Source organism: Ictalurus punctatus, chromosome 17 (assembly GCF_001660625.3).
Source record: "Ictalurus punctatus breed USDA103 chromosome 17, Coco_2.0, whole genome shotgun sequence".
Classification (NCBI taxonomy): Eukaryota; Metazoa; Chordata; class Actinopteri; order Siluriformes; family Ictaluridae; genus Ictalurus; species Ictalurus punctatus.
In genome coordinates, this window is record NC_030432.2 from 24,437,446 (window position 1) to 24,465,440 (window position 27,995).

General features: G+C 38.9%; 1 protein-coding gene across 3 annotated transcripts in view; it reads right to left on the reverse strand.

The window, feature by feature from the left end:
- b3glcta (beta 3-glucosyltransferase a) overlaps nucleotides 1–27,995 on the reverse strand; it is a 137,524-nt gene that overhangs the window by 99,640 nt on the left and 9,889 nt on the right. For all 3 annotated transcript variants that reach the window (XM_047161224.2, XM_017491574.3, XM_017491575.3), the window contains exon 2: nucleotides 11,079–11,125. In XM_047161224.2, coding sequence (XP_047017180.1) covers nucleotides 11,079–11,125 — 47 coding nt within the window. The remainder of the gene's footprint in view (nucleotides 1–11,078; nucleotides 11,126–27,995) is intronic.

Here is a 27,995-nt window from a genome sequence, read left to right on the forward strand (position 1 = left end):
CCAAACCATGTAATGCTTATGCGTATTAATTCTTCACATAGTACCTACATCATCATCATCATCATCCAACCACTTAAATCAAGTCAGTATACTCATGTTGATGGGATGAATATGACGACTGGGAGAATATGAGGCATTCTTTGCCTATTCATGAATGCCCTAAATTAGCAGCTAGCCTTGGAAAAGTTCATAAGGATGATCCGTTTAGAAAGTGTTGCCCATGCATGTGTGATTAGAATATGAGCTGATAGAGCCGATTGCCCTGCTCCAGGATTCGCTGGAATCAGATTTTCCACCATGATCCAACATGCTGTAGACATTATCAGCTGGATATGAATTAAGACCAAGCAGCCAGATGAGCAGGTGTGGATGCACTGTGCCTCGATCAAATAGAAAACCAATCAGCATTATGGGATTCTGGGATGCTGGATATCAATTTGGTGCAATAAAAATCACTGCCCACAATCACCCAGCTGGTGGAAAAAGGGCCTTGATGAATTCAATCCTTCCAGACTGATGGGCATTAGGTTGTTGATCAATACACTAATAATTACTTGATTTGTTCAAGTTTGTCCAAAGTATGGACAGAACAACAGGTGGCTTATAGAACATGCTCCTAAGAAACTTGGACCATTACCAAGCAGTCAAAACAATCTACTGGGACAAACCACTTTTACAACAGAAAAACATTGATTTCTGTAATAATGTGGATGGGAACTTGATCGACCAGTAGAAAAAGATGTACATTCCACTAGCTCATCATCCAAATGCATTTTGGCTTGGAGAATCAATGTACTTTGATGAACTTATGGAGGCACTTCATTGTCGATCAGCCTCAGTAAATGTCAATTCTAACGGCAGAAATGGAGAAGTAATACAGCGGGGGAAATAAGTATTGAACGAGTCAACATTGTTTTCAGTAAATATATTTCCAATGAGGCTATTCACATGAAATTTTCACCTGACTTTGGTATAAACTCAAGAAACCCACACATCTAAAGAAATCCAAAGATCCAAAGTCCATAAATGAAGTTATGTATAATAAAGCGGAACGCCACAGGAAAAAAGTATTCTAATGCCGATAGGTGGTTTGGCTACTGTATGCAAAATTGCCCCTATGTATGAATGGGTGTTATCTTGCTTTCCTTTTAAGAATTGAAAGTTAATTCTACTTAACTTTTATTTAACCAGGAAGTCTCTTGAGATTAGCGATGTCTATATTGCGAAAAACTCCTGGCCAAAATGGCCACACAACCCATTCCACACACAATAAAATATACACACTGGTAAGACACAAAATTCAAACAACATACTGAGCACCACACACACAGGATGAGAAAAAGTGAAACAGAGTTGCAAATTTACAATTTTTGGATAGTGACCCTGACTAATTTTCAGCTTCGGATTATGAAATAATAAGTTATTATGTTAATACGGGTATTAAAGGTCAAACTACTATCAGGTAAAAAGCTGAGGTATAATTTAGGTATAATTTCAATTCTAGTACATTGGGAGGTTTCATTAATGGGCAAATTGAGTGTCTCATTGCAAAAACCATCTGTTTATTTTTTTTTTATCTGATTTTGATGTGCTGGCTTCCCATCTGTGGTGTATTCCCACCTCATGCCCAATGTTTCTGGGTTAGGCTCTGGATTCACCTGTGACCCTGACCAGGGTGACCTGATAAAGCAGTCACTGAAGAGGAATTAACGAGTGAACATAGGGCTACATTTTCTTTCTTGTTTTGAGTGCTTTTGGGAAGCCTAGATCAATAGTAATAACATCAGAAACTATTGCCCAGTCTAAATCTCTGGACTCCAGCCCTGTGGCCTCCAGTCTCATAGACTTGTGTTCTGTGATGTAGACTGAAGCATGCAACATAATCACATCATGTCTGCAAGGCCACAGGGCTGCAAGTGTTTAAAAAAGGCCAATGAGAAGACTTGATTGGTCTCCATGGACACAAAAAGAATCTGATTCCGGAAGCAAGATATACAGCACCATCACTGTTGCTCTTGTATACTTTATGGTGCATTTAATAATCTCCTCTCAAAATGCAAAGGTTTCATTACCCGATCTCACTGTTCAGCCTGTCTGTTGTATTTAATCCTAAATAGGAATAGCCAGTAAGCCTATTGTTATCAAAGATCAAAGAGGAAAGTACTACCACAACAGTACCAGTCCAACTTATGCATTATCCCCTATGTGTAGATGCTTTATCCTGGTCAGGGATGTGGTGTATCCAGAGCCTATCCCAGGAACACTGGGTGCATGCAGGAATACACTTTGAATAGCATGCTTATCCAACACAGAACTACTAATTAAATATAGGTACATGAAAATGTTGGTCTAAACAAACAAACAAACGAAAATAAAACACATAAATAAGGTTATTGACAACAATTCAGTTGTAATGAACTGATGAAAAAATTCTTGGTACTCCCATGAATTCAATGGATCTTGAAAGAAGAATCATTCATCTCATTCATTCTTACTCAATAACCTCTTTAAGCTGGTCAGGGCCGTGGTGACGCCAGAGCCAATCCCGGGAACAGTGGGTGTGAGGAAGGTATTCTCCCTGGATGGAATTCCAGGCCATCACTGGGCTCCATGCTTACGCATACACAAATCGGGCCTCATTTATCAAGCTGAATAATTTTTGCGCAAATCGTTTAAAAGAAATTTAGTATTCATGAAAATAACCTAAATTCTGAAAAGAATTCACTAAAAGATAAATGAGGATATCAAAAAATGGATATCAAACAATTGCAAACACAACATAGGTTTATCCACCTCCATATTTAACCGTGGGCATGAGGGACTTTTCCATACGGCTACCTCTCTGTGTGCTCCAAAACCACCTCTGTGTTTATTACCAAAAAGCTCTATTCTGGTTTCATCTGACCGTAGAACCCGATCCCATTTGAAGGTCCAGTCGTGCCGGCACACTGAAGACGCTCGAGTGTGTTTTTGGATGAGAGGAGAGGCTTTTTTCTTGAACCCCTTCCAAACAGCTTGTGGTGATGTCGGTGACTTCAGATTGTAGTTTTGGAGACTTTCTGACCCCAAGACACAACTAACTCCTGCAGTTCTCCAGCTGTGATCCTAGGAGACGTTTTATCCACTCGAACCGTCCTCTTCACAGTGCGTTGAGACGATATAGACACACGTCCAATTCCAGGTCGATTCATAACATTTCCAGTCGACTAGAACTTCTTAATCATTGCCCTGATGGTGGAAACGGGCGTTTTCAATACGTGTGCTATTTTCTTATAGACACGCCCCATTGTGTGACGCTCAACAACCTTTTCCCGCACATCACAGCTACATTCCTCGCTCTTACCCACTGTTATGAATGACTAAGGGAATTTGGCCTGTGTGTTACCTCATATTTATACCCCTGTGAAACAGGAAGTCATGTTTGAACAATTTCCTGTTCCTAGTCACCCAGGTGTACTAAAAATTTCTTTTAAATGGGAATATACTTCAAATATATTTTTTCATATGAATTCATTGGGTGTCAGTAATTGATTCACACACATATTTAACCAAGATATTTTTTTTATATAAACCTGTCTTGTGTTTGCAATTGTTTGATGTCCATGAGGGCAGAGTATTTTTGTGAACAAAATATCAAAAGATTAAAGAATAAAGACAATTTTTACAGCCTTCTATGCTCATATTTACTAAGGGTGCCAATATTAGTAGAGGGCACTGTATCTCTGGAAACAAGTACACATCTTGGCATATAAACTAGCAACGTAAAATTTCGTTGAAATATTTTTGGAACGTTGTGAAACTGCTCATTTCATTTATGTCATCACATTCATGTCTGAGAAATTCCACAAGCAAAGTCTACTGAAGCCTGTATCCTAAGCAGACTCTGCTCAAGTTGCTCCTCTTAAAGCCGAGATGAATGGCAGAATTAACCGGCCCTACAGACCTGTGGATTTACTCAGCAACATGCACGTTAAATCTAAACATGAGTCTACAAAGTCCAGAGAAGATTGGAGATTCAGATGGGTATGTATGGTGTCTTCTTACTGTTATTATTTTGGTGGATGGTTTTATCCAAAGTGACTGACAAGTAAGGCAGAACCCAGTCTAAGCATGAGCTAATCAAGTTAATGGTCTTACTAATGATCCAAACATTAGCTCTCTCTGACAGTCCTGGAATTTGAACTCCACAATCTTCCAGTCACCAGCATGGAATTTTAATTGCCGAGCTAGCATTATTGGTGTAACTATATCAGGAGAGATCAAAAGTGTGTAACCTTTCCTTATTGTACATTTACACTAATTAAAAATGAGCGCTGGTATGATATTTGAAAAGACAGCTTTATCACAGTTTCATAGCATTATCAGCAACCGAGGCCCATCAGGAACTGTATTTCCCCACAGCCACTGAACACAAATTCCACCAATTTTCTTTGAAATACTACAGTCAAAATGTGCTTAGCACATGCAGAGAGGTCTGGTTTTCTGTTGATCAAACACAAAGAGACATTTCCAGGCAATAGCAGGTGACATTTTGCTAGTAACCTCGCATTACCCTTCAGCCAAGCTGCTGATGTGACATGAGATGACCTGTTTGAAGCATTTGAAAAGAAAATGAGGATTCAAAAGGCTCTTACATCAGGGCTTAATTGACACGTGCATCGTATCCCTCTCCCACTCCCATCATATGTGTTTTTATTGCTCTTTATTCTCCCAGCTTTCTTGATGCAAGACAAGGTCATTTGTGTCACTGCATTTCATTGCATCTCATGTGAAATGATCCTGTTACACCTACAGCACTGGCGCTCCAGTGACCCGTCGAGTCATGTTACATCTCGCTTCCTGGAGCCATTTCAGGAGATATTCTGGGTTCTCGACTGCCCACACGCTGCGGTGCCAATGCAGCGAGTCAGTGAGAGGAGGACTAGCAGTAGAGGTCATGAAAGATTGAATAGCTGGAGATGAAATATGTGCTGTGGTATATCATTCATGATGTAGGTGTTGAGGGGTGAGGGCAAAATCAACTAAAGTGGAACACTTTTGAAAATTGGCCTTCTGCCCCGTTTTAAATCTTTAACCCACCATCTTTTATGACACCAGTCTGAAAAGTCTCCAACCAGAAGAATCCCGTCATACATCATGTTTAGAACAGAAGATAGAGAGAGAGAGAGAAAAAAAAAAGCATATGACTGTACAAAAGAGAATTTATAACATTTACTATACTCCAATGGTGGCTAGTAAACCAAAACCATCCAAATGTTATATTTCTAGACGATGAAATGCATTTTTCTTGGCGTCTAACAGATGCTACGACCTTGCGCTCGTGCTAGCAAGTGACAAAGTGTCAGCAACCATTTATTCACAGGTTATGGCAAAAAAAAAAAAAAAAAAACAACAACAACTTTGTTTAGTGTTCAATTTTATGCTAGTTATTTATTTTTAGAGAAGGCCGTTTGTGCTCACGGTACAAAGATTCCTTCAGATCTCTCATCTACGGAAATCACTGTAATTATGGTTATTAGCGATCTGTGTACATTTTATCAACTAGATTAAAAGTGACGATAAAAGGGGGCTACGTCAAGTTGCATTAAACGACCTTTGTATGAGGACATGCTCCTTCACAATCTTTTATTGACAATCTTTCTGTGCTAGACCGTTCGTTGTGGTATATAATTTGAGTGTTGCGGGAACATGAACTGCTTTAAAAATGGATTCGATAAGATTAGAAATCCATATTAAACCTGAAAATTCACCCTTCGTGCCTGTAATAACAGGTCCAAACTATGGAGAGCACTTCTTTGCGGTAAAATAAGTGGCTGCTGCTGATAATGCTAGTTCTCTTGAGGTAATTCTACTCTTTTCTTCGATTACCCTTGACATCACTCAGTCGATGGTCATTAACAACGATTTAAGATCAACACTGCAGTAAACAGTCTCGCTAAGCAGTTTCAAAGTGAGAAGTGGGCCAAGAGCTCCATACATCAACGTGGCATGGAGAGGAAAAACCTTTCCTGGCAGCTGTTGTACAGCTTAATTGGCTCCTTGATTGCGATGAACGGTGATGCCATTACCAAGCGCCGCGTCACCCTATCTGACCCGCATGGAATCAGACGGTGTGTGTCTGAAGTGTATTGATTTTACAGCATCATGTCTTCCCATATCCTCTATCCTGGGATGCAGCCTGACGTGCCCAATAAAGGGTGTGAGCTTTCTGTCATTTTAAATACAAAGAGGTGAACATATCTACAGATTTAAATCTCACACCATATTCTACTTGCATCATTATTCCCTTGCATTACGCCCATTAGTTGGTATTCTGAAGGTAAGAGAGTCATCTTTGATCGCTAGCACTTGCTCAAACACTTGTGTTTCTTTGATATCGATACCGGGTTCACAGTACGATACGTGTCACAATATTTTTAACCAAATTAAAAAATTAAACTGAAAATCAATTAGATGATTTATTTATTTATTTATTTATTTATTTATTTATTTTCTTTCAAAACATTAGCCATTTTCAATAACGTTCTTTGCTGTACATACAGCTTAAAGAATTAATTTAAAGATTTTATTTAACCGTATGTACGTGAATTAACGATTGACTAGGTGTGTCACTGAACAATAAGACTGAATTTTAATAAGTGAATTTTAACATGAAATTCGAATTGCGATAGATGAATCCTACGAGAGAACTTAAAGCAGTAAAAGTGCCAGATAAGAAAAAAAAAAAAAAAACATTAAAATAAATAGTGTTCTGTTCAAGTGATTTCAACTCAACACAAACAGCTTTTAGATTTGTTTAGGTTACTTACAGGTTTTTGGTTATTGTTGTTTTTTTTTTGATAGAGAATTTCCCCCTCTGTGGGGTTCTTTAGGTAGAACACAGCAATCACACTTAGGTATAGACCAAAATGAGCAGCTAAGCACCTGAGCGAAGTGGGCTCAGTTCGGTTTCAAGTTCAGTGTTCCACTGCAGTGAGAAGACGATTCAACTCGGAATCGACCCACCTACAGGAAGTGAACCACCTACAGGAAGTGAACCACCTACAGGGAGTGAACCAAACCCGCCCGTGAATTAGGTTGCAACATTTTTTGCAGAAGTGAGCGGATAAATATGAGGCACAAACTGAGTCAAAGGACAAATTTTGATAAAAAGAGTTAATTTACCCAGTGTATGGAGACTAAGGTAAAGGCTTATTTACTGTACCATTAGTATTTATTTTTCCCCCGTTTCTCTCCCCAGTTTGGGTCACCTGGCAGCTATCGACCAGGGCGCGAGAAGGCCAACACGTGCTTCCTCCGAGACACATGAAGCCGATGCATCTTTTACAAATCCTGCTCATGCTACATCAAAGGGCAGTGTAACACACGAAGAGGAATGTCCTATCTGCCCTCTTCCACATACATGAGCTCACAGGCGCCCACTATTGCCTAGTGTTATTGTGACTGACAGGCAAGAAAGACTGTTCCGTCCCTCCCATTCAAACAGATTGGCCAATTTTGCCCTCCTGGCTTCCTGCCACATATAGTTATGGCTTTGTTCGTTCAAACACTTTTCTATTGTGCTGCTCAGGAACCTCAACATGGTATTTCCGACCAATGAATGAAAGAGTGTTAGGAGTATGTTTTCATCCCAACATGCTCCTCAGCCGAGTTTCTTTCTTTTTTCGCTAACTGGTGCCTTCAATTATGCACAGTGTGAAAACAAACCAAACAGCAAACAAACCAAAAGTATCAATTTCACTTTGATTCAAAACCAGCACACAGACTAACAGGTGTGAAAGCACAATAAGATTCCATATTTCAAACAAACGTAACTGATGAGTGAAATCAGCCCCATCTGATCGTGTGCAGGATTGTATTTACGCAGACTTGGGGAAAAAAAAAACACAGAGGAGAGAATCGTGGCTCTGACTGATGCATAACCTGACCATAGGACATGAGATTTTTCTCATACTATATTTTTACTCAAGTAAGCTAACTGCTTAAAGCTTATTTCTTATACTAATGACATCATTTTTATTAAATCTGATCTATTCAATCCTCACTCATACTTAATAAATAAAAAAAAAATCTCTATAGGTTACATATATTGGTGACATTCATTCATTTAGTGCCTGATTTTATTACTATTTAGCATTTATAAAATTAAAGCTTAATTAATGTCACTAAGGAGACCGAAGCGTCCGATTAGATTTATAGGTCCAAAATGATTGCCACCCTTCATACACCGTTGTAGGAGAAGACAGGCAGGATGATGCTCATTTCTAATGAAGCTAAAAGATGGAAGAGAACAAAGAAAAGAAAAAACTATATAACAGCGGGAAAAACAATATATGTATATACACACGTACGTCCTGTAAATATGCATTCAAATGAAATTTCAATATAGAACAAATCAACTGCTGTAATTTTAGATGCTACTGCACAGGCGTTGCATCACTGTGAGTTCTTAACAGCTCTGTGCTTAGATTACATCCTGCCTCACCTGTGAGTCATGTTTGCTAAAAGAGTCTGCCAAAATGAATACATGTAAATGTTCCACTCTGTTTCTTTCTTTTACCTCGCTGTCCTTCAGGGCCTGACTACTATTTGAGCCCTGCACATTAGAACCGTCCAGCTACAATCGGGTCCTATTTAACCACCCTGTGTCTATCCAGCCATGGAGAATAAAGACTTCTGTGTGACAAATTCACTTTCTGCTCAAGGTACACATGATCTGACAAGATTAAACAGTGCTCATAAAAGCCTACTGTTGAATCGGTTTGGCTAAAACACTGCCTTAACGTTCGCAGCGTTAGCAACGTTCAGGTCATGAAGCCGCCGGACCAAAAGAGAGTAAATCCGCCAAAGTTCTCAACATGAATGTAATTCCCCCTTTCGCTATCTCCAAGCTTGTTGCTCCATCTCTCGTTTTTCACATCAAGCGACGTTTCTGCTTCGCACGGTATTAAACTGATAAAAGGTAGATCAAAATGATATGAGCAGTAAAACCTATGGCAGTGCAGAAAATGCTGACTTAAGCAAGAAGGATAAAGTTTATCTCGGTGAGGAAGATGCTCTCAGCATTTCAAGTCTCAGAGCCAGTTTAATATCGCTTATAAACACAGCCAATGCAGGAACCCGATATAAAACCACATCTGAAAATCTGGGAACAGAATGGTTTAGAATCTTGAAGAATTTAACATGGAGGCTGTTGAATATTCAGTATTTCAAGATTCAGCACTGTTTAAATATTTGACTGCTTAAATGCAAGCAAATTTGTGATATTGACCATGTTAACACCTGTCCACAAAAGATCAGGGGTTTTTTTTTGCATTCAAGTCATTCTGGGAAGTTCATATTTACGAGTTGGGAAGTCATAATCACGATGTAATGTGCGTTCAAGTCACTCTGGTCGGAGAAAGATGGCGGTGTACCTTCTCTTAATTAACTACAAAATAATACAGCAAGGTTTTTTTTTTTTTTTTTAACGCTACTCGTAGAAAATGAAGAACAAACAGCGTGCATCGGGTTTGTTTTGCTTTTTTATGCATTTAATCGATTTAAGTAGTGTTTATGTTTTACTTTTATTATCTCTCATTCTCTCACCTTCTTCCTCTGCCAGGTTCCTCAGAAATCATCTTCTGAGACGAGTAAACGTTCACCGTCGATACATTTACTGTCGATTACAGAAGTTTTATCCACCGATTCAGTCGTGTTTTCTTATCGGCACGCCACCGATTCTGAAACTGAGCTCAAAGAAAATCAGAGTTTCCCCACGTTTTAATTACGGATTTGTCGTGGCGTTCATCTCGTAAAGACAATCTTTCCGACGTGACCTCAATCTTGTGGAGTCCATACAAAATCTAGTGTCATGCTATCATTAAAGCAATAGATGGAGGTACAAAAATACTAAGGAATTCTGAAATTCATGTAAATATTTCTAAGATGCTACTTTTTTACTTTCTAAGCTGTTGCTGATCCTATAATCCGTAACAACAAAAATATTACAAATTAAATTAGAAAAGGATGAAAATATCACGAGAAAAGGCTGATTTACTTACAACGATAAAGTGATCAAGTGCAAACAAACTATTTTTTAAAATAAGCTGCATAAATAATTATAAAAATAACAAGGATGTTTATTTTTGTATGTCTATTTTTAAAAAAAAAAAAAATATATATATATATATATATATATATATATATATATTTATATGCTTAATAAATATGTATCTTTCTCTCGTTACCTCCGGGAAGCCCCTTTTCCTACCGTTTCTTGCCGAAAACAAAACAAGTATCGACAGAGATTAAAGAAAAGATCAATAAAATGTAGATGACATTTAAAAGGACTCACCAGAGAAGCTCATTCCAGAAGTTATTGAGTTATTGAGTATACTCTACATAAATACAGGTTCACTTGACCTATTAATGATCGAGTGCAACTTGTGCAGCCATGCACATTAAAAGGTCAAAACGACCGTTCGGTATTGAAACGAGGTGTGTGTAGTACATATGGAATTTTCAGTACGACGACTACACGTACATCATGAAGACACTCCCACAGAGAGCGTTCACGTACCCCGAGTAAATCGATCGTATTTACTACAGACATCCTCTGACAACCTTATTGAGCATGTGTACGGACATCGAATCCTAGAGAAAAAAGAGACGTGTGTTTGTTTGTTTTTTTTTTTTTAAAAAAAACACGCGATTAATATTATGATACTGTGAAATCATGATGTTTTTAAAACTAGGTTCTCATACTGTAAACGTTTCAAACCGTAACACCCCTACACTATACACTACACTATACAACCTATAGTCTCTGAAACGGTACTGGAGCGATGAACACCCTTCCTCCAAAAGATAATCTCCTCGCTGGTATTTTAATGATGATGGTAGAGAGCGCTGTCTATCTAACACATCACTCCAAAAATCTCCCAGAAGTGTACTACTGGGCTGAGATCTGGTGAGTGCAAAGGTAGCATTGCTTTAATGTCTAACAAGTTTGGATACAACATGCTTCAAGTTTAAAAATAAAACTAAGCATCATGAGTTGTTTAGGTCCTACTGGCAGGTAAACAAGCCAGCCTTACCTTTGAGACCTTCTCTTTCTCATCTTTGCTTGCAGCAGTGAAGGCCACTGTCGGGAAGAGAGAGAGAGAGAGAGAGAGAGAGAGAGAGAGAGATACAATGTCAGTGCAGTCTCTTTAATACAGACTAACAGTGAGTGTTCTGTCATCAATCCTTTTAGAATGCTAATGGAAACACCAAAAATATCCTCTGGCCTTGCCTCCGGGCTGCTTTAGAGTCTGTTTCAACTTTAAAATACTAGTGTAGATCTGAGCGTCGTAATTAAATGATCAAGCTAATAGTTAGCTGGTGATTTAGTAAGTGCAGGAAAGCCAAAGACCAAACTCTTCTAACTCTTCTTTGATTCATGCCCACAACTTGGGACTTATTTCGCCACACTTGCTGCAAGTTCGTAATTAGAGACAGGACAGTTCTCTTCCAATTACGCTGCTATTGATTTAGTAAGGACTGAGCTCAGAGGATCGATACGCCGCACCAAAACAACAGGTTTATGAGCCAAATGTCTATAGTGTGAAATACGGGTGGCATGTCGTCTTGAAGAAAAGCTCATAAACACAGAATTTAATATCATGGAAAAGGATCTACATTCCCACACGACGGACACACGTACGATAGAGAGAAAAAAAATAATAAATGACGAAACACTTACAGTATAACAATCATGTCATATATACTGGCATGGGTGAATAGTCAGCTATTCAATATTGAACAAACTATCATCACTCTCCCCGCAGGTCACTTGGGAGGAGACTTCCTAAATAGGCAATGGTCTCAGAATGCAGAAAAGCTTATTCACATTATTTTTTGGCAATTTAGTAAGTATCACATTAATCCTTTTTGGAGATAACGATCCCATTATTCTGTTCACCGGACCCAAAATTAGGAAATATTTCACAGACGATAAAATATTATTATTGCGAAAATAATATTAGGCTCAGTGTTTAAGACTCTGGGTTTCTGATCAGAAGGTTAAGGGTTCAAGCCCTAGCACTACCAAGCTGCCACTGTTGGGCCCTTGAGCAAGGCCCTTAACCGTCTCTGCTCCTATCACGAATGATCCTGCGCTCTGACCTAAGCTTGCTAGGAAGAAAGAATTTCTTATGCGAAAAAAGAATTTCATCATGCTGCAATGTATATGTGACAAATACAAGCTCTTTTCCCCTTCTTCTTATATATAGAACGAACCGTTTTAATCTCCGATAGCTCCTTCCTTTAATAAAGTTTCATAACTTTAACTCAATAAGATCTGAGTGCAAGCAGTTAATAAGTTCTTCAAAGACTTAGCTTTCCGTCTTTAATTGCTATTATGTGTTATTTTGTTAGATATGTGGTAAATAATAGTAATTAAACGTAAAATCATACATAAATCATTCTGACTGGCAGCGTCTCAATATAAAAAAAGGCAATTATTTTGCTTGTGAGATATGCGTAATAATATACAGAACTACCTAGAGAATCGGATTAGGCCCAATGAGATTTTGAACAATATTATAAAATGCCTCCCATCCAAAATCGTGCACTAAATATATTATATATATATATATATATATATATATATATATATATATATATATATATAGGAAGAAGGGACCAAATTCAGACACAGGCATGGAGAGCAGTGATTAAGTATAGAATTAGTACAAAACAGATGTCTGGAAGTGGAAGCATAATTGAGGTAGGTGTAGTACAGCATGTCATGCTGTACCTCCCTGAGTATGCACGGTATTAGTGTTACACTGTAAATCACACCTTTTATTGGTTCTTTTGTTGACATCATCAAAGCCAAGCTGAGTGTTAATTAAATCTCTAAATTACAGCAACTGCTTAGGTTGAAACAGTAACTCTATCTCGCATATAAAACGTTCTTTGATGTTTTTTTTTTTTGCTCCCGTTTCCCCTATCTTGGCTGAAATTGTACAGTAGGTCACAAGATGGTCTGATATGGACATGGCCATTAATTATGGCTGTGAATTATTTATGCTGACCAGGTCTTATTCATTTATGCTGTGGGTTACCGCTGCTATAGTGTATTTTAAGTTCACATCAGTCGAAATAATGGCTAAGAAAAAAAAAAGGTCACTCGTCGAAACAGCTGTTTACAGCATGCCTATTATTAATTAAATGGCCTACCTTAAAACTAGTGGAGGAAATAAATAAATATAAATAAATTAAAATGACCCATTAAAATCCAGGGCTCCGTTGGAAAGGAAGTGAGCTCCAGCTTAAAAAATAGGTGTACCCAAAAGGTCATGCGTAAATGTAAATAAATTATGGGAGCTCATTAAATCTTAACACTGACTCGGAATGAAGCTCTAATTAGTCATATGGGTAATAAAAATATCCAGAAAGAGCAGTCTTTTGGTAAAGTGCACAGTGCTGAATCTCTTGAAGGAACTGTGTGATATTTAAAGCAGGCTAGGAAATACACGTAACCTCTCATTATATTACAACTCATGCTGGACATAGGTTAACACTTACTCAGAATTAGAGATGCATCAAAATTTACAAAGCATTTGAATAACTGGGCAGTAATTATTTTATTGTAATTTTCTCTAATCCAAGTACCTTATAATATACCTGAGGGCACTGGAGTTATTTATAGGCTGCAACTGTTGGTTTTGACCCATGCTGTACACTCACTAACCACTTTAATAGCAACACCTGTATACGTGATATTAACCCGAAGCTTGAGGTAGATTGGCCACAAGGTTGCCAGATTGTTCTTGTGTAGAGCATTTAGTATAGGAGTTTTTCAGTGTCTAGACTACCACATTTAAGGACAAACATTTTCATTTTCATTTTTTTTAAAAAAGGCTAATTTACATTTACATACTTTTGCGTTCAGTATTAATACGATCTAGCATAAAAGCAAGAGGTGTAAAAAAAATAAAAAAATGTATCAGTTTAGAATTGGGGGTGGGTGAGATGACAAAAATATCATATGATGATATCTTAAGACATTACTAAGATACTTGATATGCATCACAACATATAGCAATCTGACAGCAATACAGTGGTGTTGCATTTAAAAATTGATGGAAATTTGATTTAATGTGTAGAAAAATAGATTGGATTTTTTTTTTTTTTTTTTTTTTTTAACAGTTTTAAAGATTTGGAAAATGCTATCAAATCTGATACCAGAGTTTGAAACTGTTCTTTAAAAGAAAAAAAAAAACACAACATTTATCAAGATATCAACAAGATTGTGACATCATTTATCACAATATCGATATTATACCATCAGAACACTCAGCCCTATTTAAAATAATATAATAATGTACAAATGAGAAGTAGGCAAATATTGCCTACTTGCCTCGCACCTCCAGGGTCAGGGGTTCGATTCACACCGTGGCCCTGTGTGTGCGGAGTTTGCATGTTCTCCCCGTGCTGCGGGGGTTTCCTCCGGGTACTCCGGTTTCCTCCCCCAGTCCAAACACATGCATGGTAGGCTGATTGGCGTGTCCAAAGTGTCCGTAGTGTATGAATGGGTGTGTGAGTGTGTATGTGATTGTGCCCTGCGATGGACTGGCACCCTGTCCAGGGTGTACCCCGCCTTGTGCCCCATGCTCCCTCTGATAGACTCCAGGTTCCCTGCGAGTCTGCAGGATAAGTGGTATAGAAGATGGATAGATGGATGCATGATAAACACATATGAAATCATGTCTTGCCAGGAAAATGCATGTTATACCGAGGTGCTTGAATCACCCTGGGAAATTTTAAATGTTTACACTTTGCAGTATACTCTTCATCAACCACTTGTCTCATGTCAGGATGCAAATCCCTCATCCTTTAGTGCTACACACAGGGAAGTGAAGATACAGCTATTAACATCCAACAAAGTCCGTATCTTCTACAGCAACTCATTTTTTTTTTATTTTTTATAAGGGCTTTTACAAAATGTGTGAAAAGAATTAAACTGAATGATCTGATGTTGCTCTGCATTCACACCACAGCACCAAACTGACCTCCATGTCACGACCAACAGGGAAGTAGGTTTTTTGTTTGTATGTTTGTTTTGAAGCAGCGGCAAAACTACAATAAATCCACAAGCTCAGAAACAAGCTGATGAAGCCTCAAGGTCTATACATATGCACAGATAGTTCAGGCTATTCAGAAAACTGTATTGTCATCACCCAGGCTCATTGATGTGCAATTGTTCGAGTAAAATGATTCATTTTAAGTAATCAAGTTGCCTGTTTTACATACAGTAAAAAGGCTCAGCTGCAGCGTTTCCATTTTTGGACATCATGTTGTGTATGAAAGTGGAGAGCAGATGGGCGCTGTGGGAATTGAACTAATGGCCACTGACTGAGTTCTTGTCACTCGGAGACATGATGGAAATGTGCCACTACCCATGACGAATCCTCCAAATCAGTAGTATTGCTTCTGCATTGCACCGAATATTGCTCACGCACTCATTACTGCATATCATGTTCTAAAACCATTAGCGCTTCATTCAGCATCAAGCAAGAAACGATCAGCTCCGTGAAATACATAAATTATCCAGTTCTTTTGTGCCATAAGATAACATTTCTGCTTAGAAAATGTGTCTTGCTAAAAAGCAGCGATTAAAAATATGGGTCTGAACAAAATAGAGGATAAATCCTCAGATTCTGAAAACAGACCCGGCTCTTACATGTTCTCGGAGTGTGTCAGAACAGATTAAAAATGCAACGTTGGGCTTGATGTCCTTGGCATCCTTCAGGAATACATCCAAGTCCATCCAACATCTGTCGCAAACTTTAAATCTTTTCACGGCCCTCCCAGGAGAAAGGGGGAGGGGGAGAGAAGAGACATAGTCACCATCGTTTGCTGTCAGCATGAGGCCATGAGCGTGTGCGTGGCAAATCTACACTCTGCAGCTTTACTCCTTAAGTGAAGTGCGGTTTTCTTACAGGAAGTAGAACCTCAGGAAAAGAGATCCCCATAATATCTCTATAGTTCCTACGGGACAGCGACATGTTTAAAGAAGAGAGATATTCCTGCATCTGAGATTTATTTTTCTCCTGAGTCAAAGAATCTTAAGAAGTAATCTTAAATCAGCCTTCTTCAGAGATTCAGCAGAGATTTCAATGTCACAGAATGAGCTCACATTTCCAGGATAAGCAAAATCATGCTTATCTGAAGTAGGCCTGGTTGCATGAACAACCCTCAAGCGTGAGCCGTCCCTGGATCATAAACAGCCTATCATATGCCTTGATAAAGGAGTGTGCGACAAGTGACAAACAAACAGCCATTAACAAGTTGCGTATCTGTGGGGATCGGTTGCATCATCGCCATGTGACATCAGAACACACGACCACGTGAAAACGAGTTCAGTGCCTGCTGAGGAGATTGTGAATAAAAAAAGGACGTCGGCTCACCAGTATGGAAGTTTTTTGGCTTTGTAAAATTAAAAATAAATAAGTAAAATAAAATAAAAAAGCGTCCCGGCCAAGTACGGAGAAACAAGCTGCCAGACATTTATAGTGTGCATGTGCAGAGCACTGTTTAAAACGGATCAGTAATCATCGATACCGAATGATATGGAACGTTATATCGTGATAATATTTTTTTAGCTGTACCGCCCAGCCCTAATCTGAAGCGAATTAAAAGTCAACTCTCAAATGCTAGGTATACACACACCCTAAAGATTGGTTACTAATCCTCATAGCTCAAGCTGAAAACAAAAACATCACATGCACATATAAACCGGAATGGATTCAATCAGTTGGAACTAATCTGAAGTAAATTCCGACCAGGTTCAAATATGCGGATAGTCTGCTTAATAAAACATTAACCTTTAAATAATCACAATGTCATGACTTTAGTATAAGGTTCAATCTGGGATTTTGGTTTAAAAATGAGTTAACCACAAACACTGGGAGATGCATTATTCTCCTGTGGCTCACAAATAAACTCCATTTAATAAGTTTCTATCTGCTAGCGCTCAGTGCGTTTACACGGACAACAATAATCCGATATGAACCCGATTAAGACGATACTCTGATTAAGAAACTACCATGTAAACAGCCATTTTTAATTACCTTAATCCGATTAAAGTCATACTCGAAGTAAACACAAATGGAATTAATCACATTAATTAACGTCACATTATGAGCGTCGTGTGGGAGTTTTCACCGCATTTTGCGACAGGACACGATCACACACAGCAGTTTTACGGCGAACAAGAGAGTTCGGCTGCGTCCCAAACCGCACACTTACCTACTATAGTCCTATAACAGGCGAAATACATGTAGCTCGGCTACTATACAGTAGGTAAGTACGCGGTTTGGGACGCAGCCCACGTCTACAAGCAGTCGTCTATTTGCACGTACAGCACGGCAAATAATTAACCGCACTGGAACCGTTCGTAAAAATTCAAAATAAAAACACCCAAAACTGTATACGGTTCCATAACGAAGACCGACTGTACGTCGATACGTGAAATTCTGGAGGGACGTCGGACGGCGTGGCGCCGGGACGTAATAACGTGTGGCGTTAATCTAATTATGTTCTAAAACATGTAAAACAGGTACATGAAAAGAATATTCTAAAAGTGACTCATGTAAACACCTTAATCACATTATTATCTTACTCAGAATAAGGTCAATAATTAGATTACTGCCGTCCATGTAAACGTAATCACTGTCTCGGAGGAGTTACACAATTTAGATAACCTTGGCCAATCAATCCACCAAACCTTAGTACGATGAGCCAATGGACAAAGAAACTTTAAGCTATAAATGTTAAAGTTATGCTTGACATTCTGTAAAGGATTCCACAGAGTTTTTTTTGTGAATGTTGCGGCCAAAAATGCTTGATTTTGCTGCAGCTTTTTTCCAAATTTACGATCAACTTGCGTAGTTTTTTTTTTTTGCAGCAGCAGCAGCAACGGCAGCAGTTTGTTTTTTTGTGGAAAGCTACATGAATTGGTGAAATCGCAATAATATGGAATTGTTTTGCGTGGTCTTTCACAGTGATGTTTGTTGATAAATGAGACCATTTAGCCGTACTCATATTCGACGCATGTGAATCTAACAGGGCTTTGACCGAACGCATGTTATGCTGAAGTGACGTGACACGTCTTGGCCCAAACCTGCCGAAAATCCCTAGTAATTTTTTTAAAATTGTAAGCTCCTCTAAATTTTGTTGAGTATCCGTAAAATATCCATAAAAATGTTAAAAGCACTATATAAATAAGACTGGACGAGTCTACTGTACTCACTGGTCTCAGAATGTATAAAGCTTCTCTCACATTTACAGAAATATTTTCGGTGAATTATTGGTCAGATTTCAACCAATTCAGTTCCTGGAACCTTAATATCAGCCGAGCTAGCATACGTGACCGCTGACGTAAAGTCACAGTTTTATTCAACCAGCTTATTATCAAGCTATCAAGCTAACAGAACTCAGTTCATTCATTAAAATGTGATAAAAATGTGCTCACAGTTTTATCACCACCCTTGTGCTTCCGGTGACCACGCTGATGTCGCGGACATTCATCGTGAAAGAACAGGAAGTTGATTGATAAGAAAGACAGCTGTTCTAATTTCCTTTGCGTATCATGATGTCATTGTAGCTCAAATCAAAACAATTTCCTGTTTACCTGTGCTGTATATAACATACAATACAGTTCACATTTATGTATCTCTTCTAAGAAATGCTCGCCATGTTCAGCCAACAGAAATACACAGAGTTAACTGTTTACAACCTATTCCAAATATCGGGTTAGGGCTAAAGCATACATATATTCTCTTTGACCAGGTAAATCTGTGTTTTTAGGTGAGCTGATGGCATATAGACCATCATAGAAATGACCGTGCTGGTGGTTCAAGGTAAAACTGTTGCTCCAGCAACATAGTGCATGTTGAAATTAAAATGCTGTCTTCATTCGTGCTTTTTTCCCCCCTTTGTAGTAAACAGCCTTTGTTTTTGGAATTTAAAGTGGTTCTCAATTTAATGGGAAGTGGACCTGCACTCTGAGTGAAAAATGGTTCTCTTGGTGGTTAATGGTGCTAGCTTTCCAAATAGTTTCCTCAAAAGGTCAACCAAATAGTACAGTAACGATCAGAGGAAATCGCCAACAGAATCATCATCAGTCGAAACTTGGACTTCGAGGGTTTTGGGTACAATAGACTAATAATTCGAGACTAATACATGGCACTTTATCAGTCCAGTCACATTACCGTCATCAGAGCTGTGGTTTTTATGTTGATTTTCATCTCTCTACTAAAGAGCACTTACAAGTGAACTTTGATACACCGACGCCTAATTAGCGTCAGTGTGTGGGAAGAAACCATTCACGGAGTGAGTGCAGGGACTAGTTATGCAAATCCATTAGTGTAAGAACAGTATGCCTTTAGTGCTCCCCCACACAATGTCTAATGCACAACTGATCAAAGTCAGAATCACTCAACCGGACTGGAATATAAAGCGTTCAGATATTAAAATAATATGAGCTGTGTACTGATTTCAGGTGTGAAAATTGGCCAGTGGTGTAGCAGAAACATTTGCCCTATAGTCTGGAAATGGCGAGGAAGAAATCCTGACGGTGCCGTAGCCGTTCATGGCCGGGAGTACAAGAGAGCAAAACTGGCCATCTCTCCGTGTAGGAGGAATGGTATACTCGTTCTCCTCTATCAATCACAGCGACACTAGCCAATCAAGGGGAGAAATGGAAGAGGTCAGACAGCTTTTCCTCCGAGTGTGTTATGCAGCATGAGAAGCAGTTTGAAAAGATATCCAGCTGGCTGGTTTCACGTGACTCGGAGTTAGCGTGTAAGCTTATAGAATATGTAAAATGAGCGGGGTTAGAGTTAGCATTAAATTTAGGGTCAGATTTCAGGAACACAAAAGCAATTGCTTGCAAATCCTGACAACAGTGATCATCATCATCACCTGACACTCAGTATCTTCACTGGTGATCCTCTGCCAGACATACAGTGCCGATGCTTTCACTTCCTGCTTTGTCTCATCATCTTTTTGCTTTCGATCTTGTCTCTATTAAGTGAAACCCATGCGAAGTCGGCATCTGGCTGGACGAGAGCCGTTAAGCTTCATCTGTCCACTTTAACAGTCACAGCATTAAATCCTGTCTGTGCTGAACATTATAATGTCAGTAAAGAACAGTAAAGAAATCTGTGTGTTTTGAAGATCTCCGTCTGTAAGACAGCCAATAAAAATACTTCTGCATGCAAAAGTATACGGAGAGAGAGAGAGAGAGAGAGAGAGAGAGAGAGAACGGAGAGAGAGGAGAAATAAGTTCTGTGATTTATTGCACTGGGTTAGTAAGTAAAATGATCAAATATCTGCACAGACTGCCAGATTATTAGACAAATTCATAACCACTGTGAATAATCAGAAAAAGTTTGTTCATTAGCATGATTTTAACACCTATTCTAACTGTTCGATTAACTTACACAAGGTTTGAATTTTAATCAGAACCCGTACTCCAATATTAACCCGCACAGTGGAATATACTGCTTTAATGAAGACATGCACTGCATGCAGAATGCATATTTGATGTGGTCAGTGATGTGGGGTGGCATTCTGAACCCCCCTTCAACTGCATCAGATGGTTTATAATGGACTTGGGCTTGAGCAATGAGTGAACAGATGTACACAGATCACTTTCTCGTTTCTCAGGCGCTGAAAACACCGATATAAATACTGATCAATTTGTAGTCTTGTAGTTTATCAGTTATTTTACTAGGGCTGAATGGTAACTGAAAAAACAGTCACTGAATGTACATAATACATAATTTGGACACTGGATCCACGTGAATGAATTGAGTTACGTTAACACAATTAGCTTTTTTCCCCCCATACAACAAACACGATTTGCTCGTGTATCTTCAAAGCCCTGGGATAAAATTATTTATGCAGTTATCTAATCAGCCAATCATGTGGCAGCAGCATAATGCAGAAAATCATGCAGATCTTCAGTTAATGTTCACATCAAACATCAAAATGGAGAAACGTGATCTCTGACTTTAGCCGTGGCATGGTTGTTGGTGCCAGATGGGCTGGTTTGAATATTTCAGAAATTGCTCCAATTTTTACACACAACAATCTCTAGAGTTTACACAGAATGGTGCGTTAACATACAGCGGGGGGAAATAAGTACTGAATGCGTCAACCTTTTTTCAGTAAATATATTTCCAATGACGTTATTCACATGAAATTTTCACCAGAGATCAGTATTAACTCAAGAAATCTGTATATATATATATATATATATATATATATATATATATATATATATATATATATATATATGTGTGTGTGTGTGTGTGTGTGTGTGTGTATGTATATATATATATATATATGTGTGTGTGTGTGTATATATATATACACATTATATATATATATATATATATATATATATATATATATATATATATATATATATATAAAATTCACAACATTAAAGTCCATAAATAAAGTTGTGTGTAATAAAGTGGAATGACACGGGGAAAAAGTATTGAACAGGCTAAGAAAAAGCAGTTCTTCAAGGCAAGGTAAGGCAAGGAAGCAGCTGAAATCCGTAAGTAATTATACCCCCTATGTGTGCAAACTAATATCAGCTCGGTTAGTAAATTGATGGGCTATAAAAAGCCTTTTCATTACCAAGCTGTCACACAAGAAACATCTCATGATGGATAAAAGCAAAAAGCTCTCCCAAGACCTTCACAACCTTATTGTTGCAAAACATATCGATGGAATAGGATACAGATGTATTTCAAAACTTCTGAGCCCTCCAGCAAGCACCCTTGTGGCCGTTATCTGCAAGTGGAAGCAACATCACTCCGTCATCAACCGGCCACGCACAGGAGCTCCTCGCAAGATTTAGAATAGTCAGAAGAATAGTCCAAGAGACAAGGACCACTCAGAAAGAGCTCCACCTTCTTCCATTGCTCCATGGTCCAGATTCTGATGCCCATTGTATGCACTTTCAGAGGTGGACAGGGGTCATCAGGGACGCTCTGACCGATCTGCAGCTACACAGCTCCATACCCAGAAAGCTGTGATGCACTGTGTGTTCTGACTCCTTTCATAGCCTCATTACCCTTTTCAGCAATTTGTGCTACAGTAGCTCTTCTGTGGGATCGGATCAGACAGGCTAGCCTTTGCTCCCCACGTGAATCAGTGTCCCTTGGGCTCCCGTGACCCTGACGCTGATTCACCACTTGTCCTTCCTTGGACCACTTTTAGTAGGTACTAACCACTGCATACCGGTAACACCCCACAAGACCTGCCGTTTTGGAGATTCTCTTACCCAGTTGTCCAGCCATCACGATCTGGCCCTTGTCAAGTCGCTCAGATCCTTACCCTTGCGCTTTATTTCCTATTTCCATCACAGCAACTTTGAGAACTGACTGCTCACTTGCTGCCTAATATATCCCAACCTTTGACAATTGCCATTGTAATGAGATAATCAATGTTAATCAATTCACCCGTCAGTGGTTTTAAGTTCATGGCTGATCGGAGTACAGTTCTGAAAACTGCAGACATTCCTGAAATTATATATCTTTCTCTTTTACATGTATCTCAACCACAAGTAAAGTTTTTTAAAACATTTTAAAATCTTCTTACACCCTAAAAATGAAAAGCGCCAAAATTACATTTAAAGATTTCATTCTGGCGGATTGGCGTGTCCAAAGTGTCCGTAGTGTATGAATGGGTGTGTGAGTGTGTGTGTGATTGTGCCCTGCGATGGATTGGCACCCTGTCCAGGGTGTACCCCGCCTTGTGCCCCATGCTCCCTGGGATAGGCTCCAGGTTCCCCGTGACCCTGAAAAGGAGTAAGCGGTATAGAAGATGGATGGATGGATGGATTTCATTCTGACGTCAGCGCATGAACATCATAGACAGCCAGTATCTGATTACAAACTTATACCTAAATCCATTTCGCTATAGCACAGGATATCACACTTACACTGAAAAAAAATGAATTTGGCATTTAGTACATTGTACATTATTAAATTTTACTTGCTCATTCAATTTAAATGAATTAAAACACAATTATAAATAATTAGGTCTGTAGCACAATCCTGACTGTGCATGCGCATACTTCGTCTCGTTCCTTATTTCCCCTGGATGAAAAAACGTATACACACACACAGTACTGTGCAAAAGTTTTAGGTACCCTATTGTTTTTAATACAAATATAGATTGTTATAGATTTTTATTTTTTTAAGTCAGTAAAAAAAAACAACAACAACAAAAACATTTTAGATTCCCAAACATTCGTTTTCTAGCACAAAATTAAATGTTACAGGAAAATGTTTGTATGTCATGAAGGAAAGCAGCGTATTACATAAGAGACCACTTTTCAGACAAAAAACACAATGAAGGCTGCTGGGTTCTGCTGCTGCAAAAAAAAAAGCAAGAGCGACAGTCAAAGTCTCCAGAAGAACTGTGGCTGGTTCTGCACGATGCTCAATAACACTTACCAGTTAATTTCCTTAGAAAACCACACAAGTTGTACCGGAGTCTACTCTTTTTATTTTTTTTTTTTTTGTCACAACAAATATTGATTTAGTTTCATTTACTACTGTTTACTGCTCTTTACGGTATTTTTTTTTAAAAAAATTAAATGTATTTGATTTCATTATTTCGAAAGCATCTTTGCTCTACAGTATTTCTTTGCATGTGCCTAAAACTTTTGCACAGTACTGTATATTTTTATGTTTATAAAATATATATATATTTTTTTTCCCAATGAAGATAGCATAGTTTTAGACATTTTCAGGCAGTTAAACTGCTGTGTTTGTTAAACTGGCCCCTTACCCGGTATTCTTTCTGCAGGAAGATAACATAGTCAAGATTAAAGACTGTATTAAACCTTTCCGTGCGATTCTGCTGAAATATGTTTATGTATCCGTATCTGCTGAAGATATCACACGCATCATCACATATGTAGATAATTTACCTGAAGGCAGCACATGGCGTGTAATATAATGGAATGTGTAAGAGGTGTGGTTTGAGAATAAAGACACGCACAATAAGCATGAAGCATTGTGTGGCTGTGAGTCTGTCTGCAGCAATTTAAGTAGCCCGCAAACACAGAAAGAAATCCACATAAACGACAATCCCAACATGGTGTCAGAAGCGGTGGCTCAGCGGTACAATGAGAACGTAAACAGGAGCTGAATGAAGGGTCCCTGATCCAACCGGGTGAACGGCACATCGGTGAAGTAAGCTGTGTTTGGAAAAGGATGAATGGACTAAATGGAACAATTTTAGCCACCATCGCCTCTAATGCTCTCAGGCAATGTGGCAGAGAATTGGTGGAGGTGCGAACAAAGACATTTATTGTATACGATGGCAACTGGGGCTGAAGAAAAAAAAGATGAGAATGTTAAAATAGCGATTTTGCTTCACACAAGAGGCGAAGAGGCACTTGAAGTTTAGAACACTCTCACGATGGACGAAATCGTACAATGCGAGAGATTTTGCCAGCTTTCAAACAGCACTGCAGCCCACAGTGAAATGTTGTGTTTGAAGGACATCCGTTTTGGTTGCATACGACGGCAGACGCACTAGCAGTGGATAAGTTTGTTACAGGGCTACGTCAGAAGTCCAAAGACTGTGAGTTTGGCCAATGTGAAAATGATATGATTAATTTTTTCTCCCTCTCTCCTTTCGCCGAGCCCCACACGAATTTATGGAGATACTAGAGATCCAGATCCTTTCTGCCTCTGGATGGAGCTCAAATCTTCTTTAATTCCAGACTGCTGGGACTACGGCTGCTCCTAACGCCATACAGACTTCATATAGATCCATAATGAACTTTTTCACACTATCTGTTGTCACCCAGATGAGGACGGGTTCCTTCTGAGTCGGGTTCCTCTCAAGGTTTCTTCCTCTTAAAACATCTTAGGGAGTTTTTCCTTGCCACCGTCGCCACTCAGTGTCTTGCTCAGTTGGGATAAATTCGCACCTTTAATATCTGTATACCGTGTTGATATTTCTGTAAAGCTGCTTTGAGACAATGTCTATTGTAAAAAGCGCTATACAAATAAAATTGAATTGAATTGAATTTAATTTAACTGAATATGATAAGAGACAAACTGGCATTTAGTCTAATAGAATGACACTCGGATGAAAGAAAGACTGTTCGGAGAAACGGGGATGACACTAGAGAAAGCATCAGACATCTGTAGAGCATCCGAAGCAGGAAAAAATCAGATCGTGGCAACGCAGACAGGACACATGGATTCAGAAGCAGCAATTCAAGTGAACAGAAAGTCAAAAATTTGCTCTGGGGAAAAAGAAAAAAAAAAAAAAGCATGATGATGAATTACAAAAGTAAAGAGAAAAATAAGAGCCAACCTGTAAATAAATGTAGGAGATGTGGGCAGCTGCATGAATTAAGACAGTATCCAGTATATGGGGTAGACCGTCATGAATGTGGAAAGAACGATCATTTTGTGAAGATGTGTGTGACAAAACTCTTGATAAAAACACAAGCGTTAACAACATTGAGAATGATATTGACGTCGACTTGCTCCATATTGGCACAATCCTGCATATAAACTCAGATACAACAGTAGAATTAAAAAAAAAATGATAATGCATGGTATGTTAAAGGTCATTTGAATGGAATGGATGTCAAGTTTAAACTGGACGCCGGTGCCGAAGCGAATTTGTTGCCGATGGATATGTGTGAAAAGATGCTGTATATCCAATGAAATCTACAAATACTGTGCTCGTGGCTTTTGGAGGAAACAATAAAACCGGAATGTGCCTTATCGGTTATGTGTGAAACGCCTGACGCTAAATCTTTACTGCTATTCTTTATTTCCTCTCAATCCAGTACTCAGATTTTAGGCCGAGAAGCCTGTGAAGCCTGTTCAGTTGACGAAGAGAATAGAGGCAATTGGAGTAAAAGGACCAATGACAAGAGATGGAATGACTCAAGAATATTCATCTGGTTTTAAAGGGCTTCGTGTGTTTCCTGGTGTTCACCACATACACGCCGATCCAAACATAACTCCAATAGTACATGGATGCAGGACAATTCCTCTAGCCATAAGGAACAGATTAAAATCTACCGTACATGAGCTACTGAGAGCTGAAGTCATAACTCCAGTGCAAGATCCAACTGATTTGGTAAACAGCCTGGTGATTACAGACAACAAAATATGTGTGTTTGGACCCAAGAGAAGTGAACAAGACTATAAAAAGACAATATTTCACCATTCCTACACCTGATGATGTGAGAAGCAAATTGGCTGGCGAATCGATCGTTACTATCCTAGATGAAAAGGATGGGCACTGGCAAGTAAAATTGGATGAACCGTCATCCATGCCGTGCAGATTCAATACACCATGGGAAAGGTATCTCTTCTTGAGGTTTCCATTTGGCATTAAATCAACCAGTTTTGAACTTTTCCAACAAAAGAATAGTACATTTTTGGGGATATTGAGGGAGTGCATATCATTGCTGATGACATGATCATTGTTGCATCATCAGAGCAAGAGCAGGATGAGGTTTTACATCAAGTCATGCAGAGAGCAAAAAAAAATCAAATGTTAAGTTCAATATGGACAAGCTGCAATACAACGTTCACACTATCGACTACATGGGACGTACCATCACCTCGGACGGGGCAAAACCTGATGGAGACCGAGTTCAAGCAATTGTTAAAATGCCACCCCCGGAGAATAAGAAGGCACTTCAGAGATTTCTGGGAATGATCAGGTATTTATCGCAGTATATCCAAAATGAAGCAACATTAACTGCTCCATTAAGGTATTTGTTAAAAGATGAAGCTGACTGGCAGTGGAGCCCTAAGAATGATAAGGCTTTAGAACGTCTTAAGATAGCCTTAACTCAAGCACCAGTCCTGAAGTATTACGGCAAACAGTTGGTAATTCAAACTGATGCATCAATGGATAGATTAGGAGCTGTGCTCATGCAAGAAGGGCATCCCTTGTTCACGGGCACTCACAAACACGGAGAAAAATTATGCGCAAATTGAAAAGGAGCTGCTGACCATTGTTTTCGCTGTCATTCATCAGTATGTGTATGATAGTGACAGTGCAGTCTGATCATAAGCCAACTGAGAATATTTTTCGAAAACCTTTGTATTCTTTGCAGATTTATACCATGTTCCACTAAGATGTTGTGGCAAAGACCTCTTGTGCAGGAGCACAGTATACAGCTAGATCTACAAGCTCGTCAGAAGAAGTACTATGATGTCAGATCTAGAAGTTTGCCAGGGCTAGTGGCAGGTGACACTGTACACATGCAAACTTGAGAAGGATGGAAACCAGCAACAGTACTATGTAAGAGAGAGGAACCACGGTCGTATAACGTACAGTCACCAAAGGGTCAGATATTTAGACGAAATAGACATCATTTGAGAAAGATTTGTATGCATGATCTTGAACAAACGACGTTGTCGTGTGTCAATGAGGAATCAACAATTCGCACAAGAAGTGGAAGGACTGTCAGATCTCCAGTAAGATTTAAAAACTATTCTACATATTGACAGACATTAAACTGATGATATATGCCTTTTAAACTCATCTGATTATGACTGTCATTCTGTGGAAGGACTAGGTATATCATGATTCATGATTGCAAACACAGAAGGAAAACCCACAAACGACAAACACAGAATTTTTTACAGCCCCAATTCTGAAAAATATAGGACAGTATGGAAAATGCAATTTGGGCGCTGAAGACATCAGTTGGTTAAGTTTAACAAGTGGAATTTTCCAAAAACTATTTGAAATGTCGACTCATCAGAGCACAAAACAGGATTCCACTGTGCTACTGTCCATCTCAGGTGAGACCGAGCCCAGAGAAGTGGGCGGAGCTTCTGGACAGTGCTGATGTACGGCTTCTGCTTTGCATAGTAAGGCCTTAACTTGCATCTGTGGATGCAGCGGCGAATGGTGTCGACTGACAAAGGTTTACCAAA